At 38.5% G+C, this 21828-nt stretch overlaps 1 protein-coding gene across 2 annotated transcripts in view; it reads left to right on the forward strand.

Moving 5' to 3' along the window:
* Nucleotides 1–21828, forward strand: part of LOC139980966 (uncharacterized) — a 98568-nt gene that overhangs the window by 66389 nt on the left and 10351 nt on the right. Inside the window, exons 1-5 of one of the 2 annotated variants that reach the window (XM_071993047.1) lie at nt 323–684; nt 3502–3570; nt 5232–6090; nt 9519–9789; nt 17327–18378. In XM_071993047.1, the coding sequence (XP_071849148.1) occupies nt 3560–3570; nt 5232–6090; nt 9519–9789; nt 17327–18378 (2193 nt within the window). In that variant the 5' untranslated portion in view covers nt 323–684; nt 3502–3559. Of the gene's footprint in view, nt 1–322; nt 685–3501; nt 3571–5231; nt 6091–9518; nt 9790–17326; nt 18379–21828 lie in introns of those variants that run through there. The other variant, XM_071993048.1, reaches the window with a different exon arrangement.

Below are 21828 nucleotides of genomic sequence, written 5' to 3' on the forward strand. Positions count from 1 at the left end.
GGAAATTCAGATATTGATAAAAGTGACGAATGTTTTGTAGTATGACGTCTTTCTATATTCCATGTGCATCCGCCCTGTCCCCACCTTAGAAAAGCTATCTACGCCCATGGTAACAACACCTCCAGAGAACAAACACAAAGCAGCAAAATAACCAATCCCCTGCACGCAGCTTACACCAATTAAATCAGCAAATCTGGTAAACCCACCCTAAGAAAACCAGGCTTGTGACAACACCCTGTTTTGACAATTGTTTTCTATACTGTATAGTAAACATGTAAACATGGAAGAGAGCTAAAGTTCCATCAGTATATCTATTCATATTTTGTCACTATGTATACTCTATTACGTGTGTTTGTACATTATGTGTTATACGGTAGTCCCACTTCTGGTTTCATTAGTGTATAGTAAACATAGAATATCATAGGCAACGCATACCTAACATATTGATGCCTATCTATACTATGAGTACTCTGGAACGTTCTTTCAAGTTTTTGTGACGTGCGATAATATTAATATGAGTTCAAAGGCTACAGATAGGTCTATCACACGATTGAAAACGAAAGTGTAAAGTTTAATGAGCGCATTGGAAGCCTACAAAGGTACTGTATCATTACAACCAGACAAGGAAGTACAACCGACAACGAAGTATCAGGAACTGTAGCAAGCGCCATCTTGTACCGGAAGGTAAGTCGAAAAATCTGTAGGTATACAGTAAATTGAACAACTTTAAGTACATTAAACAACTTATAAACACGGATCCTTGTAATTATATTCTTTACAGTAGAAAGGATCCATTCAAGGGAATGATATATATGTGCTATGGGGTATTCTACCCGCCGGTTTTTTAGTGTATAGGTTACATCGAATATCACACGCGGGCAAAATTGGGATCCATACCTAACATGCATACCTAACATACAGTATTGATGCCTATCGAATGTTTCTGGATCTAAATGTGAAATACCTGATGGTTCTTCATCATTTAGCCCACAATCATGATCATCTTAATGCTTTGTGCATACTTTTCTAAGAAAACGATGAAATCTGCAGCGCGTCAGGGGACTTACATCATTGGACCCCCATTAGAGGGACCATACGCCCGCATGGCTATGTGCCCCGTGCCCCTCGTCCCAATCCACCGCTCACACTGTCGCCCCTGGCACCAGCTTGAGCTACACTCAGCATACGCTCATCAAATATTGCTCTCATTTTGTTCTATCCGCCCCTCCCTCTCAAATCCAAATGTCTGACAACTAAAACCTCTAGCTTCTTTCCAGCAAACTGAACTAAAACTGTAGTTAGCTAACATAACTTTCGTCAATTATTTCGGCCTATCTTTGAATGTAAATATATGCTATGATAACAGCAGTGTAGCAAGTTCATCTTAAACTGTAGGCAAACTATTAGAGCCGTAGGTACGGCATTGCAAACTATCTAAGCGTAGCGCTACCTTATGGCGCGAAACGTACAAGAAAATTTGGGCTGAAAATGCCTCTCAGATCGCTGGAAATGGCACTTCCCAGGCCTTGTAAGTTGCATCTTAGCATTTTATCATTTGAAAGTACTACCGATATCATAAAAACATACAAAAAAATATGCTCAAGGGGGGTCTGCCCCTTCGACCCCCCCCCCTTGGCTACGCGCCTGTAGGACCATTGACCACACAAGTCGGCCGTAACTATATATGAAAGACGCATTAACATCATTCGTGTTTTACTGACTTATGTTGGACTTCTTAGACGACAAATAATAGTGGGCCACTTGCTCAATGGAAGACAGATTGAGGAAGAGGGAGGGAAATATCTCAGGCTATGTGAATATCTCGATGATCTGTAGACTTTACAGACAGATCAACTGTATTGATGTTACTCCAACCCATCACATCCCTCCCCTCCTCTCCCTCCCTCCTCTCCCTCCATTCTCCCCCTACCCTCCTCTCCCTCCTCTCCCTCCCCTCTCCCCCTACCCTCTTCTCCCTACCCTCCTCTCCCTCCCCTCCTCTCCCTCCCCTCCTCTCCCTCCCCTCCTCTCCCTCCCCTCTTCTCCCTCCCCTCCTCTCCCTCCCCTTCTCTCCCTCCCCTTCTCTCCCTCCCCTCCTCTCCCTCCCCTCCTCTCCCTACCCTCCTCTCCCTCCCCTCTTCCCCCTCCCCTCTTCTCCCTCCCCTCCCCTCCCTCCCCTCCTCTCCCTACCCTCCTCTCCCTCCCCTCTTCCCCCTCCCCTCTTCTCCCTCCCCTCTTCTCCCTCCCATCCTCTCCCTCCCCTCCTCTCCCTCCCCTCTTCTCCCTCCCCTCCTCTCCCTCCCCTCCTCTCCCTCCCCTCCTCCCCCTCCCCTTCTCTCCCTCCCCTCCTCTCCCTCCCCTCCTCTCCCTCCCCTCCTCTCCCTCCCCTCCTCTCCCTCCCCTCCTCTCCCTCCCCTCCTCTCCCTCCCCTCCTCTCCCTCCCCTCCTCTCCCTCCCCTCCTCTCCCTCCCCTCCTCTCCCCCCTTTTTGAAGTTCGATGTTTTTAATTAAGTACGTCATAAAATTCAAGATAGCACTCAAATCGGTTCAGTATAACAAAAAGGAAAATCTCACCGAACTGCTTTAAGTTCAATATTGACTTAAAAATCACGTGATATGGTTTATATAGATCTAAGAGGTCAAGGGTTAGTGGGCGTAATTTTTTATGTTATTCATTTGCTACTGTAGATGCCAGCTCAGATCAAGTCTGCTGTTCTCTCTTACTATAGCAGTTATCCATCCACTACCTCTTTTGTGCTCCACGCTTGAGCGTTTAGTATATAATATTCAGTTGAAAATTTGTTTCATCCTCCGATCAAAGTCACAGCATTTCGTTTAATTTTTTCAATTATATAAAAGAGCCCTCTGTTTGAAATTTGTGTTATCACTGCACGCTTCGTTGACCTGCCAGTGACTCAGCATAAAAAACGGATCGAATTATATCAAGAACATATATTCAAGACCTTTCGAAGAATATTAGCTGTTCCTCACCTACACCTGTCTACCATAGACGTATGTCATTGTATGTTAAAAAAAATGAATTTCTATTTAACAGCACTGCAGTGTAGTGAAATATAGCTAAATTTAACAACAGGCCTGTACGGGACATATTGAATAAAAAATTAAATTTCTTTGAAGAAAATCTCCACTTTTGACCATCGTATATGTGAATTTATCATTTTCTCGAAATTTCGACTGTTTTATCACGACTTCGTCGTCTTTTTCGCAATCCAGCATAAATTATATATAACTGTAACGTACATTCCCGATTGATCGTACACAGTGTGATTTTAGCATCGGGGATGACCAGAAACATAAATTCATCCATCATATTTCTTCAAGTGTGCTTGTTAAACATGAAATGAGGCCACAGCATTAACCCAAAAAGAAATCTTCTTTCGGTTCTGTTTATCTCTGTATTTATTGAGATGATCCTCGATAAGATGATTTTATTGGAAAGTCATATTTGTTTCTTAAGAATGTTTCTAATTTTATCCGCAGATCAGGACTCCCGCTGCATTAATATAATTCTCGTAAAACTAATTAAGTACATGTCAAAATGGCCACCACGTAAGTATTATTATTTCTTTTATAAAAGATCCAAATATGTATATTCTTGGCAATTAAACATGACAGTATAAGAAAAGTATTGATTATTTGTTTACTTTACATTCTTCTAAAAATATACAAGCAATGAATAACTCCTGAAATGGGGGAAATGGATTAGTGTCGAGGGGGGGGGGGGGGGGGGGCGACAGGACATCACGGTGTCGTTGCATTGAGGAGGTAAAGAACGAAGCCATCTCAAGTCGCGGATAAAATGGATCCTCTCTGCATTATGTGCCACAAATTCCATTATTTTAATATGAATACGAAACAGCACCTTTCGATTGATTACTTTAATTTATCATCAAAATGGCACTTCCTGAATACACTTTCCTTAAATGTCTCAACAAAAGGACATTTTTTAAATTACACAAAATGACAGAGTAAGGTAGTTGTCCAAAATGTGCACTTCTAATCTATGAAACGGGGCAATTCTTAACGTTTTTGTTACAAAACAGGAGGAACGTGTCCCCTCGGATGCACGGCATCGGGTCAATCGCCCCTGGATATAATACAAATTTTATAGAGATAAAAGAACATGTTTTGGTGTTAGAGTTATTAGAAGTTTAAAACAGTGGATTAACATTAAGATTTAGGATTGCACTGAGGAGCCGACGTCAGTGATCTCTGGACCCTTAAGTGAGCATTCCAGAGTTTTAGCATATTCTGAGGGTAAATATTTTTGAAACTCTGTAGCTATGGAGACCATAATATGTCTTAGAACTCAAAACTAAACTTCTGTCTGAAGTTAACCTATGAAAACTTTACACCAAGTTGACTTTGCTTAATAGCGCCATCATTTATTCATTAGCGGAGCCCTGGATAAAGTTACCTTTCTTGAATAGCTCCACCATTTACAACTTGTAGGTGTCTCACATTTTTTGGCGCTTAATGCAAATTGATTAGAATGTACTGCATGTTGTCAACACGCAGCACTATTTGCATTAGCAAATTACATCAGTACATTCATATGATATAACGATGAATATTGAAGATAAATAAATCATATTCAAGCAAACTAACTAAAACCTATGCAATTTCATCAATTTGACTGAAACTGCCGGCTTTTAACAGTAAGGCATATAGGCTAGTCGGTGTTGTTATATTGTGAAAGGAATATTTTCATATCGGTACACACAGTAATTACTTCGCATTGTTTTTCTTCGTTCTGAGTTTTATTTCGATTTTAATAGGATACTTTATATGAATATTTGGTTCGGTCAATTGTTGCAATTTCTAGCTCTTTTTACTCCGCTTGCCAAATAAACATACTTGTGGCGCCATGCACTTCCTTCACGCTGATGAAACTATTGTAAGTTATGGTACTATAGGCCATAGTATCCTAATTATTAATATTAGGCCCTGAACGTCTCATTTCGAAGATTACTATGTCGGTTAATTGCTCTGGGCAATTGCCATTGTGGTTCACTACTTTATAATTCCATTGTAATTATCAATAGATTTTTAAGATTCAGTAACCCTCATAAGGCCTAGCGATGTCGAAGTCTGAGCGCTGTTCATCAACATTCGGACGATCAAAAATCACTCTAAATTCTTCGTAACCACGGATACAAGCTCCCAACCCTGACCTTATTTTTCACTTTTTGCCTTCCACACACACACAGCGTACATACAACGATACCAAGATTCACTGTACAAGATGGCTACCAGGCGTTGTGCATGGACGTGCTCGATACTGGCCGTTTGGCAGTTGCTGGATGTAACCTCGGGAAAAATAACACTTTTATCGATCTGTTTATGTTTAACATTAATCCTGATTCTCAGGAAAAACCGTTATTATTGACGTCAGAGCCCTATTTTTCTCAGGAATTTACCGAGATTGGTTTAGAATGGCGGTTTGTTTGTTTACTGGATGATCGTCTGTTTTTAACGTGTTGTAAGGATACGATATCATTGCACGATAGTAGTAGTAATGGCGGTCTGGTCAATCAAGGGACGTTTAACGGTGAAGCCTGGTGTATGACAACCAGAGATGGGTTAGTCTATGTCGGTTTACCATCCAATGAGGTGATTGTCTTAGATGCGAGAGAATTGAGAATAGAGAAGACAATCACCTTAACAGGATTAGTAGAATTAGAATGGCCCTATGATATAACAGTTAGTAATAATAAACTGTTTATCTGTACAGGCCTGTATGGGAGAGCTTTAATGTATAATAGTGAGGGAGAAGTAGAACAGGAATATACACACACACAGTACAGAGATGCACTGAGTATAACAGCCAGTGAAGAGAAAGGATTTATATTTATATTATGGGCTGGTGGTGGGAGTAGACAAGTTGTTGTTTACTCTCTATCTGGGGGTCATTCTTCCATCTCTGGGGGTCATTCTTCTATCTCTGGGGGTCATATCTTGGCTTCTTTTAAAGTTCCTGATAATTCCAAGAGAATCAGGATCAATAATAACATAAACAGATTGTTTTTGGTTACCCAGACAACTGGAGAAGTCTATGAATATCACACAGTAAGTACTGATAAATGATATATAGGCCTATGGTCAAAATTAGGAATAGTTATCACTTTTATTAAAGTAATCCTTTGATTGAAGCTCAACAAATTGGGTATCATTCTATGCGAACAAGTGACGAGAAGACACTCTTAGATGTTTTGAGATCTAGTTTGCAAAATTTAATGAAAAATAAGGGCACATTTTTCTTTGGGATTTGCTGATTCTGGTAAGGTTGTCATGGAAGTGTTTTGTACTGTCACTGTAAAATTGGTTTTCCTTATTTTCTCAATCTTCCTTGCTTCAAAAATAAACAAAATTGTTACTAGTGAATGCGGAATTTTATTAAGAACACAACTATCACTTGTTTGTTAAGATGAAGATCAAAATGGTGGAAAAGTAAGTGCAATTTTTTTTTTAAATTTAGGCCATTGGATGCTTGTTGCCTGTTGCAATATTAGAGTAACACACAAAATATGGAAAATATTTCTTCTTATTTTCTGAGCTTACAAGCTGCTAATTTTGACAAAATTGTTACTAGTGAATGCGGAATTTTATTAAGAACACAACTATCACTTGTTTGTTAAGATGAAGATCAAAATGGTGGAAAAGTAAGTGCAATTTTTTTTTAAATTTAGGCCATTGGATGCTTGTTGCCTGTTGCAATATTAGAGTAACACACAAAATATGGAAAATATTTCTTCTTATTTTCTGAGCTTACAAGCTGCTAATTTTGACAAAATTGTTACTAGTGAATGCGGAATTTTATTAAGAACACAACTATCACTTGTTTGTTAAGATGAAGATCAAAATGGTGGAAAAGTAAGTGCAATTTTTTTTTTTAAATTTAGGCCATTGGATGCTTGTTGCCTGTTGCAATATTAGAGTAACACACAAAATATGGAAAATATTTCTTCTTATTTTCTGAGCTTACAAGCTGCTAATTTTGACAAATTTGGTATTAGTGAATGCGGAATTTTATGAAGAGCACAACTATTGCTTGTTTGTTAAGAGGGAGATCAAAATGGTGGAAAAGTAAGTGCAAAATTTTATGAAAAATTTAGGCCATTGAATCCTAGTTGCACTGTGCAATATTAAAGCAACAGTCAAGATTTTGAAAATATTTCTTCTTATTTCCTGAGCTTACAAGCTCCTAATTTTGACAAATTTGGTATTAGTGAATGCAGAATTTTATGAAGAGCACAACTATTGCTTGTTTGTTAAGAGGGAGATCAAAATGGTGGAAAAGTAAGTGCAAAATTTTATGTAAAATTTAGGCCATTGGATACTACTTGCACTATAGAAAAAACAGACAAAATTTGGAATATATTTTGTCTTATTTTCTGAGCTCTCAAGCTGCTAATTGTTACAAATATGGTGTTAGTGAATGCAAGATATTCTCAATATTGAAATAAGTTCTATATTTTGGTGAAATTATTTCTATAAAGAAAAACTAAAAGTAAAAAATTCTATGAAAAGTGATGGAAAATGAATGTTGCCTGACATACAGTCAGACCATGTAGTCTTTATTATTATCTTTGGCTGTCAAAGTCTTCTAAAAGAACAAATTTGACAAAAATCAATGCAAATTATTGTTAAGATGTTGAAATGAGGTATATTTCAAGAAAGATTAAGGGCAATATTTTACAAATAGGCCATACTGCTGCCATCTTGATTAGTTTTACACTAGTGCACATGTATAGCAAATACTGCAGTGATGATACCTTTATTTGATGACAGTATTTAAGTCTTGATAAAATGGCCCGACACAAGCTTCCCTCTATTTTTGGGATGTAGGGTGCTTTATTTAGGTGCACATTAGTAAAAAAAGCAGAAAAAGAAGGGGAAAATGTGACCTTAGCCATATTTTGTCATATTTTCACATTGTCGACAGAGTTAAGACTGCAAAATTCACAAAGCCATTGAAATCATTTTCATTACTTCTGAGGAGAGAAAGTTGTAGCTAAGTACAGGCTTACTTTAATAGGGGTTGCATTGAGTCAGTTGACTGTATTTTTGTCAGTTCTCTTCAAGTGGTTCATTTCACTAATGGCCTATGATTTCCATTACAAAGAATGTACAGTGTATGTAGTCAGTAGTCCTTAAAAGTAACATATTTGGATTAATTACTGACAATGTTAAGTACAGTAGGTACAGTAAGTAGGTATAATTTAGCTGTACTAAGTCTACACTCATAAGAAATATATATATACTGCAGTGTCAATTTGCGCCAGTAACTATTATAGACATCACATTGTATAAGTGACGATACACAATATCCTGCTTTATTTGTTTAATGATATGCATTAAAAAGATCCCCATTCATTAGCTGTCACCAAGCACACTGTGTAATGGATGTAATTGCTATGAAAATGGATTTCACATGATTAATGCTACCTACTGTATGCATGAGAAAGCATTACCACATGTCAACCAGTGTAAGAACAATGGTCTTCCTAGCTGTTAAAGGTATATTTGTACATGTCATCAGGCCACACCTATATACTAGTAAATTATGTCTGACAGGCTTAAGTAACCCAGGAACCTTGGTTAAAATAGCATGATCATCAGTTGATAAGTGCTCATGTTTTCAATAATTAAATGTTTTACATTCATTTTTTGTCATGAAGCTGTGTAGAGCTCATAGAGCAGTAGCTGCACATACATTTTAGTACATACACCAATCTTAAAAAGTTTTGACAGTGCAAATGGACCTTGATTATTCAGGCAATAAGCTGCAGCACATGTAGTCTAGCTGTGCAACTTACAAGCATTTAACCATACTTTCCAGTCTATAGTGCACTTCTAAGTTAGTTGTGTGTACTCATTCAGTAAATCTCTATTGCAAGATTGTAGGATTATATAAGTGAATCTTCTGTTAGTAAAATACTGCATCAATGATTGACATAGTAAATTCATGAAAACAACACAATTAAGGAAAACGTGAGTGGTAAGAAGGGGATTAGGGAGAGGGTTATTAATGTTGTTTTAATGTTATTGACCACCTACATTGCCCAGAATAGAAGACACTTCAACTAGTTCCCACACAAACATGGGTCACAATGTAGTGTTTATTGGCTAAATTTGGAGAATAATGTTTAACCCATCAACTATAATTTTAAGTTGGTGGGGCCAAGAATAAATCTACTGTACAACAATCTGCCTGACACAGCGTCATGTATAGAAACATGTACCTGTACAGTCTTAAAAATCAATACAACCAATTGTTAGCTTTTAATACTTTAATTTATTCTGAAATGTATATAAAAGATTGTTGTTAGAGGAATTCAGGTAAAACACAGTCACACAATCAACACCATAATATTTAAAGATATCCCTCCCTTGGAATGTGTTGCTGTCTCAATGCCTCAAAATTGTAAATCTATTTTTTTTTTATAGTCACCAGTATATTTATATGATTTTGTTTTTGTTGTCTGTTTTTATAGGGTGACTTCTTTACATTTGATAGCCTCCTGATGCACTCAGAGTCATTGATTGAGAAAGATGACTGTCAGAAGCTTCTTGACTACCTAAAGGTTCCAGCTGAGGAGTCAGAGGACATTATTAAGAGTGATGCGCCCTTTTCTTCTCTTGTCCACCATCTCAGAAAGGCAGGGAAGGTCTCTGTTTATGACATCAGCCATTTAATGACAGCATGCTCTGACAAAGGACTGAGTAAATTGGTGGCAGTATTGACTGTCTACCAACAAGCTAAAGGTAAGTTTATATCAGAGAGCTTAACAAGTTGAATATGTTGTGAATCACAAAACATTCAAACTCTTGCCCAAACAAAGAATAAAATCATTTGAGCTAATATTGTATCATTGTAAAGTACTATTTGGGGGCCTGAAGGGGATCTTGGGGGACAATCCACGCAAATGAAAGAGGAAATCCGTCCAAGTTGTTTAACTGCAATCTATTCCACAAATTGACAGCATGCACGAACCTAGATGAACATGCAGCATACAAAAGGATACAATGAGCTGTAATGGAGCAGTAATAGAGCATTAATGGAGCAGCAATTAACAAGATGTAATGAAACATGAATAAAACATGCTTCCTTGCAGTATAACCCGGTTAACTATTGTCCACCAACACTCTCTAATTAAATAGTTAAGAAGTAGCAACCATAGTGCATGAGAACCCCACCATTGTAACTCTTGAATTTCCTTTGAACTGATCTGACGGTCCACAGCAAATATGTACCCAATGGACTAATAGGAAACATGATAAAATAATAACAAATAATGCAGCAGATCAGAACTGCTTCAATCACATCCTAACAGTCACAAGTGAAGAATACAAGAACATATACCCAACTTGATCATACCCCTTTAATGTGAATGTCAAGTTATGATGAATACACAGATGAACACAAAATTAATATAGGTGTATTATGATGATACTCTACGTCTACAAACCATCTGAACCATCAGGAATCTACTGTAAAGAAGTTATGATAATAACCAACAGTTGTACTAGCTATTAACACCACAACACAACCAGACACCAGCCTGCAGCTATGTCAAAAGTAACAAGCTGTGTTGAAATCCTGACACAAATATTTACAGCAACAATCAAGAAATAAAAAGAACAAACAAAATACAATTTAAGAAGTAATTAAAGAGTAGAAGTAACAGCTTATTTCATTTAAATTCCTGGCACAAAGCTTATATTCACTGCTTATCCTAGCACAAAACTGACAAAAGTGTTACAGAACATTTTGTTTCACTATGCTGCTTTAATGCTGGCATGCACTAACTCTATTGTATTGATTAAGAAAAACAAAGATCCACATTGTACAGTACTAACTTTCCACTGCACTGCCCAGAAAAAAATACCAACATATATCTAACTCAATATATACAGAAATTATGATTAGAGTGCAACAATGTAAGGTCTACAATATTGCTAACCTAACCTTAAAGGTACCCACTTCCTTAACACTGTGGAGATCTACCTAACACTGAACACCTCATTTTGAATGCATAGCCACATATGAACATATAATTGACAATTACTGACTCTTTAACCTTGCTATAGAACTAGGAAGTAGCATAACTGTTAAAGCAACACCATGAGCCAGCCATGCAGTTACAATGGTTATCTCAATCATATCCCTCCAATATACACTCATAAACCCAGAACTAAACTCTTCTCTCAATGAATGAATGAACTAATTAATGTTAACAATTAAATGAAAAATTTGATGACTGGAGGCACTCTGAGCGATTGATTGGTAACAAGCTGTGTTGAACCTGGCACAAATATTTACAATATAACAATCAAAATACAATTAAAGAAGTAACTAAAGAATAGAAGTAACAGCTTATTTCATATAAATTCCTAACACGAAGCACATATGCACTGTTCCACCTAGCACAGAAGTGTTACAGAACATTCAGCCAGTTGGGACAATTTCCTAATGCTAATACCTCCCTCAACTGTACTCCAATATCATGCTTCAAAGCACTGGTACAAACAGTTCCTAACCTTGATCTGATAGAAACATGATATTCATATTACTCGTACTCACAATACGAGTGCTCTGAAGCGGGACATGACACTACACAGGCGCGTATCCAGGATTTTCAAACCCGGGGGGCGCGAATTACATCTAAGCGGAGCGCCACCATCGGTTGGTGCGCAGCGTACAAGAAAATTTCTTGTTTTGAAACCCCCCAGATCACCGGAAACGGCACTTCTCGGGCTTGAAATGAAAACCAGATCTACACTTTTTGCCTGAGAACCAAGTATTTCCTAATAGTTTTTTTTTTCCATCCATAACCTTTTTGAAGATTGTCAACCCGGCACACATCATGTTCGACCTGATCGCATCTCCTGTGGGTCTTTGCTTTTGTAGGTGATTCTACGTCGCGGCCCACAATACCCGTCAGCCCCACTTTTCAAGGTTTTAAGCCCCATATTTGTTCAGAATTTGAAAATTCACATTTCTCGTGAATAAACTCACTTCAAAACATACCCATAATGTTGTACAAAATTTCATCTATGGACAACCAATATAGAAAAAACTTCCTTCAACCCCTAACAGACCGGTCAAACTTGCACGAGTAGAGGGGAGTGTGATGTAGAATGTTGGTCAGAAATTTTCGAAAATTCAGCCACAGGTAATTTACAAATGTGTAAAAATATTAAAACCTGTTATAACGGCAATTATAAAACTTGGTTGAAGGAAATGAAAAAATAGCAGATATTTCCTTCAACCGAACACTACACAAATAAACGTAGGAGGCGCGGCGGCAGTGGCGGAGCTAGGGGTATTGGTCAGTAGTGGCGAGAATGGTCTGAAGGGGCGCTTTCGACACTATCTAAGCGGAGCGCCACCACTGGTTGGCGCGTAGCGTACAGAAAATTTTTGAGTAAAGATACTCCCTAGATCGCAGGAAATGACCCTTTCCGGGCCTGGCTAATTTGCAGATAAACGAAGAATAAGGTGTCATCGCCAAATTACACCAACAAAATGTGACAAATGTCAATAAGTAGATGAGAGCGCAATAAAAAAGTCAATAATCTAGAATAATTAAAAAGTGGTAAAGAGCTGAAAAAGGCGCCAGCAGTCCATTTGAGTCCGTCGGGGGGGGGGGGGGGGGCACTGACCATATGGACGTTCCGCCACTGCGCGGCGGGGGTGCAGGCCCTAATTCGCCATTACTAATGTAAAAGAGAGTTTTGACATAATTGGACCTCCATGCTTTTTATACATCTACATGAGACATGTCGTTGTTTACATTAGCATACCGCGGTATACTGCGCAATTTTAACGGACCGCACGGTACATGATGGCATGCGATGTAATAACCGATGCTTGCTTATATGATATTGACATGAACACGTTGAACGCGCGCTTCGCGCGCGAAAATTTTTGGTTATTTTTCAGGCAAGTCGGACAGTTTTGAGGCTTTTCATCCTGGAACGCCATTTTCATGCTCACTGATATCATGTGATATCTGCTGTTTGCGTTACAAATTCGAACAGGCGCGTAGCGAGGAAATTGCCAAGGGAGGGGCGAAGCCTGTAGGCAAATTATCTAAGCGTAGCGCCACCATAGGTTGGCAGGAAGCGTACAAGAAAATTTTGGCCGAAAATGCCTCCCAGATCGCTGGAAATGGCACTACCCAGGACCATTTGTTAGCGCGAAGCGTACAAGCAAATTTTGGCCGAAAATGTCTCCCAGATCGCTGGAAATGACACTTCCCAGGCCTTGTAAGTTGCCTCTAAGCACTTTCTATTTTGAAATTACTTAGCGATATCATTTAAAAAATGCTGAATGGGGGGGGGCGGGCGGTCCCCCCCCATCCCAAAATGCGTCATGTTCCCCGACGACACGGTCGAGTTCGAGACCAGCCACAGTTGGTTTCATAGCACAATTCTACACACGCGATATGATAGACCATATATAGTATATATATAGATCATTAGTGAGAGAGGAAAATGGAAACGTCACAAAATGGAGTTGTCGGTGTAAGGGGTAAGGTGAGTCACACTTTTACGAAATCATTGATCCGTCACTGGCTACCCTTCAGCGCTGTAATGATGTCACTGTTCCTCTTTCTCTTCCCGGTGTCTTCGCGTTTTGCTTTTACTCCCTCTTTTTCTCCTTTTTCTCTCTTTCTTCTTTTTCTTTTCCCTTCTTTCCTCTCCTTCTCCTCTTTTTTCCCCTCTTTTTTCCTTTTTTCTTCTCTTTTTTTTCTTCTCTTTTTCTTACCCGGGGGGCGCGCGCCCCCAACGCCCCCCCCCTGGATACGCACCTGCTACAGTATAGGAAAATTGTCCCAACTGGATGGAAACACGTTGCTCCACTTTGCTGCTTTAATGCTGGCATGGACTAACACTATTGTATTGATTAACAACAACAAAGATTCACATTGTAAGCTTTCCACTGCACTGCCCAGAAACAAATACCAACATATATCTAACTCAGCATAGATCCATTTCCAGAAATTATGAATCGAGAACAACACTGTGTCTACAATACTGTTAACCTAATCTTAAAGGTACACACTTCCTTAAACACTTTGAGATCTCCCTCACACTGAACACCACATTTTGAATGCATAGCCACATATGTACACATAATTGACAATTACTGACTTTTAACCTTTCTATAGAACTAAGAAGTAGCATAATTGATAAAGCCACACCATTAGTCAGCCATGCATTTATCATGGGTTATCTCAACCATGAACCTCCAATATACACTCATAAACCCCAGAACTAAACTCTCAAAGTACTAATGTTAACCATTAAAAAGAGAAATATGATAACTGGAGGTACCTCCAGGAAAGTAGTTTTTGAAAACTTCTAGCAGCTATAGCGTGCTTTAATTTGGGTCTTATACTGACTACCTTTACAGTAGGTGGCCAAAATAGTGTTAAAGGCATTGAAGACTCGCCCAAAACCGCATGCCGCGCTCTGAAAAATTTAACTTTCCGTTGCTTGCAAGTAAAGTTTTCTGCTTGTCGCTACAAAATGCAGACAGTAATGGAACGTGATACCTTGTTATCTTTTATCTTGACCTGAGATGTCCATCGATCCTATGTACACTTTGTTGTGGGTATTGACCGTAGCTGTATGTATTGACTGTACACTAGTGTCTTATTACCGATGGTAGCAGGTAGCCTACGCCCATTAAAAGCCCCATTGACTTACACACTAAATCACAAAAGTAATGTCTTCTCTAAGCCTAGATAGAAGTTTTCACTTGCTAAACGCTACCCATCACTGGATAGCTGACAAGTTGGCCTTTCATGGCACCATCAATTTTCCGTACCATGACCATGTAGATTTTTTGCTACGAGAGCCGGAACTTTTCGTCACTTGTAAACAAACCTCTCCACTCCGTGGTAAACAAATTTCCTACGCTGCTCCTTGGAGGCCTAAAGGGGTCTAAAATTGCCTCAATTGACCCAATTTTTTAACCACATGTGCTTCCATTCATGTTCTTTAACATCAAAGCCACAAAAAAGCACATCCTAATTGATAACATAGCAAAAAAGTTGTTCTCCTGTTCCTAATTGGCACTTTTCCTGAAGGAGAACATTTGCCGCGGATTGATATAGAGGCTAATAGGAGTATGCCACCAGCAAGCTGTGTGTGTATTTTCTGGGATCGATGGTGGTGTCTAACACTTGTAACACCTCGTTTGAAACTAGGTCAGATTACCGGCATGAGACGTTTCTTTGTGTGCAAGTCTTCAAACCCTTTAAGCTAATGAAATACAGAGTCAATAAACACTCCAGTTATTCAACTTTTCCCTCAAGGATGTAAATTAAAGAGCTACTTTAAATTCAACTTCTTGTACTCTTCTCACTGAGAACCAAGACGTCTCCTATGCAGCACAAATTATGAAGTGATTAAACAAAGGAAATGGGAGCACCTGTTCCTCAACCTACTCACTTGCTCACTAATACTGATTTTCTTAGAAACAATTAGGAAAGGTATAGAATAGATACATATGCATCATCTGTGAAGTAACCAATCAAGGACATGCAGTCAACTCTGCATTACTCTACCTGACTCAAATATACCATGCTCTAAGGGGTGCAGCTTTGTGCCAGGAGGGAACCTGTCATGATGAGTCACAACCTGTTTATAAGACCTCTCTGAGAGAAGCTCTGTCTTTTACGGTGATCTATGGGAGGCCAATAGGGAACTTACTAAGGCAGGCCAATTGTTAAATATAAAAAACTGCAAATTACCACAGTATTAACTTAATTAACCTATGGTTGATAGAATAAGGACCCTCCATCAATACTCTTTGATACAAATAATGTGATAAATGAGGTGGTAAGAAATTGAATAACAGCAATGGCATGTAAAGTACTACACAGCCAGGAAGGAGAATCCAATTTGAATGTTAAAATCATTATGATTCCACTGTGACATGTTTCATTCAATGTCAAGGTCTTGCATTATAATCAAGTCCTTTCATAATTCTGTAACTTATGGGTTATATATTCAAAAGTTTGTTTTGTGATATGTTCAGACAAGATTGGTAAAATGTTGGAATTTCCTTTCCTTTTTGGTTCCTTGCTTTATCAAAAGGAACCGATGTAGTCAGGTTTGTGTGCTTGTGTGTGTCTGTGTGCATCTGTGACACTTGCTTGGGTACGCTCTATCTCAATAAGGGAAAGTTGAATTGTGGCCAAACTTGGACTATAGATCCGCCATATGGAGAAGGTGTGCTCTATTGTTTTTGGTGCACACAAAGGTCAGTTTCTGTCCAATAAACCCAAAATATTAAAACTGCAATAACTCCCAGTGCCAATGTTCGACAAGGTTGATATTTTGGGGAATATTTTCAAACTTAACGGTCATGTGATCCAAGGTCACCAAAGGTCAATTAATGATATAAAACTAGTATTTTGGGGGAGGAAATGGGCAAAGAAAAAAATGTTTGAATTTCTACAGTTTTGATGCTCTATTTAGGTCTCACAGATCAAAAATGTCAATGGGTTGATCCCCTGGTGACCTTTGTGTGTGAAGTTATGTATACAAGTTCAAAGTTAATTTTTAGATATATGCAATTAACTCCCAATGCCAAGGTGTGTCACGGTTGATATTTTGGGACAAGTTGTGAATGGGGTGGTGGAACATTTTCAAACTTAACGGTCATGTGATCTGAGGTCACCAATGTTATCATATCTGTTGACCCGCTTGTACCTGTGGGTGACGTTATATTTCTTACATTTTTGACGCCATATTCAGATCTCAAAAGTGCCTTCCGATCAAAAATCCGATCACAATTTGTGATCACAAAAGTGTTGGCTATAGTGTTGGTTACTTTACATGGGTACATGTAGGACCACAATTACTTGGACTTATTAGACTATTTGAGCCCAATCTTGCTATGATAACATTATGTGTATTGTCATATACCCCTATGCAAGGAAACACAGTGCCCTTGGGCTCTTGTTAAATTTTGTAATTTAGTATCCTTGATATATTTGAGGATCATTGAAAGAGTCAACTTACTGTAGTTAAATTCCTCAGAAGCAGTGCCAAATTCAACACCAAGGAAAGTGAAAGATTAGCATGGCCACCTCAAATAACATTATAAAGTCGGACCAAATAAGGGCTCACTAAATTTGATGTAAATTTGTCAAAATATTTTCCTGGAAGTTTTTACCGCATCAATTTTTAAGATACATTGAACTGTATTCATTTACATCACTACATCTCTTGGGTGGAAGACAATGTTTAACCATGTTTGCATCTTATATGTTTGTTTCAGATTCAAAGTTGACTAAGAAAGTACTAAAGGATCAACTAAAGGAATCTAAAGACAAAAGGGAAGAACTCTCTGACAAACTAACTGAATCAGAATATGAAAAACAACAGCACACTGGAAGACTTAAGACAACAGAGGAGGACAGACAACAATTGAAAGATACATTGAAGGCAACAGAGGAAGAAAGACAACAGCTGACTGGAAGACTAAAGACAACAGAGGAGGAAAGACAACAATTGAAAGATACATTGAAGACAACAGAGGAAGAAAGACAACAGCTGAATGGAAGACTAAAGACAACAGAGGAGGAAAGACAAAAGCTCACTGGAAGACTAAAGACAACAGAGGAGGAAAGAAACCAACTGACTGGAAGACTAAAGACAACAGAGGAGGAAAGAAATCAACTGACTGGAAGACTAAAGACAACAGAGGAGGAAAGACAACAATTGAGAGACACATTAAAGGCAACAGAGGAGGAAAGACAACAATTGAAAGATACACTGAAGGCAACAGAGGAAGAAAGACAACAGCTGAATGGAAGACTAAAGACAACAGAGGAGGAGAGACAACAGCTGAATGGAAGACTAAAGGCAACAGAGGAGGAAAGACAACAGCTGACTGGAAGACTTAAGACAACGAAGGAGGAAAGACAACAATTGAAATATACATTGAAGGTAACAGAGGAGGAAAAACAACTGCTCACTGGAAGACTAAAGACAACAGAGGAGGAAAGAAACCAACTGACTGGAAGACTAAAGACAACAGAGGAGGAAAGACAACAATTGAGAGACACATTAAAGGCAACAGAGGAGGAAAGACAACAATTGAAAGATACATTGAAGGCAACAGAGGAAGAAAGACAACAGCTGAATGGAAGACTAAAGACAACAGAGGAGGAGAGACAACTGCTGAATGGAAGACTAAAGACAACAGAGGAGGAAAGACAACAGCTGACTGGAAGACTTAAGACAACAGAGGAGGAAAGACAACAATTGAAAGATACATTGAAGACACTGAAGGATGAGAAGGACGAATTACTTCAGCAGCAGAAAGAGGTTAGACTTCACATAGCATGTGATTATAGATAACTGATGACCAAGTTACCCGACTTGGGTCATGAGAAATTTAGTCACTATGGACAAGACTACCTTTCTGCTTGATCTATTAGTGTAAAGTGAATTTTTAAGTTACCATTTGCAGAAATAATTATTGCAAAAAATATTTTCAGAAATAAGGGAATGGTTATTACATGTATATCCAACAGTAGATGTTAAATGATGAACATATTAAGAGCTATTTGTCTCAAGAATCTATACATTCTTGATGTTTAGTATGATGTACAGTTGCTGTCACTGTATTAATATATAGGTCAATTTGTGGTTCAGAGAGGCCAATCAGAACATGCACAGGTAAAAGTCTTTAATCCCTTTTTCTCAAGAACAGAACTTTCAGAGAGTATTCATTTCATACTGGAATATGCTCTTTTAATGTGGAAGTTTGCTACTCAGCTGAAGTTAAACTGTATTGTTCTAATTGTTTAGTTACAAGTGACAGTTTACATTAACTAGCACAACTAAACAAAGGAATTTGTCATGTGCAATGGCAAAATATGTAGTACATTGAAGCATGTTACATCACAACATTAAAGTAATTCAACTGATATATATATATTATTGAACATCTGTCCTTCAATGTGATAGGCCTACATTCCTATTCTAAAATGGTAATTCCACCATTCCTGGCAATTATTTTTGAAGGCAATTTGGTTACAGATCTCTGCACTAATTTATTGTAAACATGTGATTCCTCTGAGCCAGGTAGTAATTTTGCAATAGTCACACCCTCAAGTAGGTGGTCAAAAGCGTATCAGCTCAGCCTGCCTGAAAATAAGTGTGAAGAATGTTGTTAACTTGAATAATGCTCTCCCTTCAGAGACAGGCTACTGTACTTCATAAATGTTTGATTCCTTGCCGAAGGCAGAAGGAACCTATTCGATGGTGATGGCGTGTGTGTGTCTGTGTGTGGGTGCACTTGTTTGTATTCTGACTGAGGACTTGACCAAAAGAATTCCCGGTCCTCAGTTGTGATTTCTAAAAAATCACTGTGTCCTCGGAAGAATTCTATTGTAATGGGGTATTGTTTAGGTTAGGGTACATGGATTTGAACAACGGAAAAAACAATGCGGTCCTCGGTCTGAATGTAAAACACACCTGGTTGTGGGTTTATGTATGTGACGCCTTGGCTTGTAAACACGATATCTCAAGAGCCTAACATTGCCTAAAATTGAAATTTGGTATGTAGGTAAGTAGATGGTTCATATTGTCTTTCATGGAGGTCAAAGGTCATTTAAGGTCAAGGTATGAAAACCTTTTAAACACAATTTCTCAAGAATTCAAAGTTGCTTGAACTTCAAACTTAGTATGTGGGTAGCCATTAGTTATTAGATGTTCTCTTACCTTTTTCATGGAGGTCAAAGGTCACCAGAGATCAAAGGTCACCAGAGATCAAAGGTCACCAGAGATCAAAGGTCACCAGAGATCAAAGGCTAACAACCGTGTAAACACGATATCCCAATATGCAAAAGTTGCTTGAACTTGGTATGTTGGCAGCCCTTGCTGAGCAGATGACCTCTATTGTTTTACATGTATGTCAAAGGTCATTTGAGGTCAAGAGAGGTCAAGGTCTGAAAACCTTGTAAACCCGATATCTCAAGAAGTGAAAGTTGCTTGAACTTTATACTTTAGTATGCAGATAGCCCTTGGTGATACATTGTTCTCTGTTATTTTTCATGGAGGTCAAAGGTCATATTAGGTCTGAAAACTTTGTAAACATAATATATCTCAAGAAGTACAACTTGCTTGAACTTTAAACTTGCTATGTTGGTAGCCCTTGGTGAGCAGATGATGCCTATTGTTGGTTTCGATGAATATCGTAACCTTTGCAATCATGATGGCTATGTGTGTACGTATGTGTGAATTTGTGACGCCCAGCTTGTTAACACGATAACTCAAGAAGGGAAACTTTGACCAAGTTCAAGAAGCTTATTTTTTTGTGTTGTTGTCAAAGGTCATTTGAAGTCACTAGGGGTCAAAATGTGGAAACCTTGTAAACACCATATCTCAAGTAAAGACACTTGGGCAGACATCATATTTAGTGTTGTAGAGGTATAGTAACACATTGAGTTAAAGAAGCCTATTGTTTTCTGTTGAGGTCAAAGGTCATTCAGGGTCACTAGGGGTCAAATTGTCAACACCTTGTAAACAAGATATGTCGAGAAAGGATGCTTGGGAACATCTCACGTTTTACTGTGTAGATGTACCACATTGAGTACAGGAAGCATATTGTTTTTGGTGTTAGTCAAAATTCATTTGGGGTCACCAGGAGTCAAAATGTGGAAATCTTGTAAACACAATATTTCAAGAAAAGAAGCCAGGGCAAACCTTATATTGAATGTGTAGAAGTACCACATTAAGTAAAGGAAGTATATATTGTTTTCTGTGGAGGTCAAAGGTCATTTAGGGTCACCATCTTCAATTGTGAAACCCTAAACAATAGCCCAAGAAAGGAAGTTTGGGCAGACCTCACATTTCTTGTGTAGAAGTACCACATTAAGTACAGGCAGCCCTTCGTTTTTGGTGGAGGTCAAAGGTCATTTGGGGTCACAGGGGGTCAAAATGTGAAAACATTGTAAACACTATATTTCGAGAAGGGAAGCTTGGGCAGAACTAACTTAAATGTGTGGACGGACTATATTTAGTACAGTAAGCCTATTGTTCATGTTGAAGGTCAAAGGCCATTGGGGTCACTAGGGGTAAAATTGTGAAAACATAAACTCGATATCTTTAGAAGGGAAGCATGAGCAGACCTCATATTTAAAGTTTAGACGTACCTCATTGAGTGCAACGAGCGAATTGTTTTTGGTGGAGGTCAATGGTCTTTTGGGGTCACCAGAGTTCAAATTTTGAAAACCTTGTAAACACGATATCTCAAGAAGGGAAGGTCGGACCAATTTATATTTAGTGTGTAGACGTACTAAATTGAGTACAGGAAGCCTTATGTATTTGGTGTAGGTCAAAGATCATTTGGGGACAACAGGTCAAATCGTGACAACCTTGTAAACATGATATTGCAAGAAAGGACAGATCTCATATTTGGTTTGTATATGTACCATATTAAATTTAAGGAGCCTATTATTGCGTTTGGTGGAGGTCAAAGGTTATTTGAGGTCAACAAATGCCAAACATTTACTTCAGTGCACTTCACTACCCTCTTACTGTACCTGTCCTTTCCACACTAACACATCTTCCTAAACATAATATCGCAAGGGCAGCTTGGACAGATCTCATATTTGATATGTAATTGTACCACATTGAGTACCAGAAGCCTTAATGTTGTGGGCGGAGGTCAATGGTTGTTTGAGGTCACCAGGGGTCAGCTTGTGAAACCATGTTTAACACAATATATCATTATTAAATCAGGACTGATGTCATATTAGTATGTTGATG

The sequence above is a fragment of the Apostichopus japonicus genome, chromosome 15 (assembly GCF_037975245.1).
Source record: "Apostichopus japonicus isolate 1M-3 chromosome 15, ASM3797524v1, whole genome shotgun sequence".
In the NCBI taxonomy this organism is placed as follows: Eukaryota; Metazoa; Echinodermata; class Holothuroidea; order Aspidochirotida; family Stichopodidae; genus Apostichopus; species Apostichopus japonicus.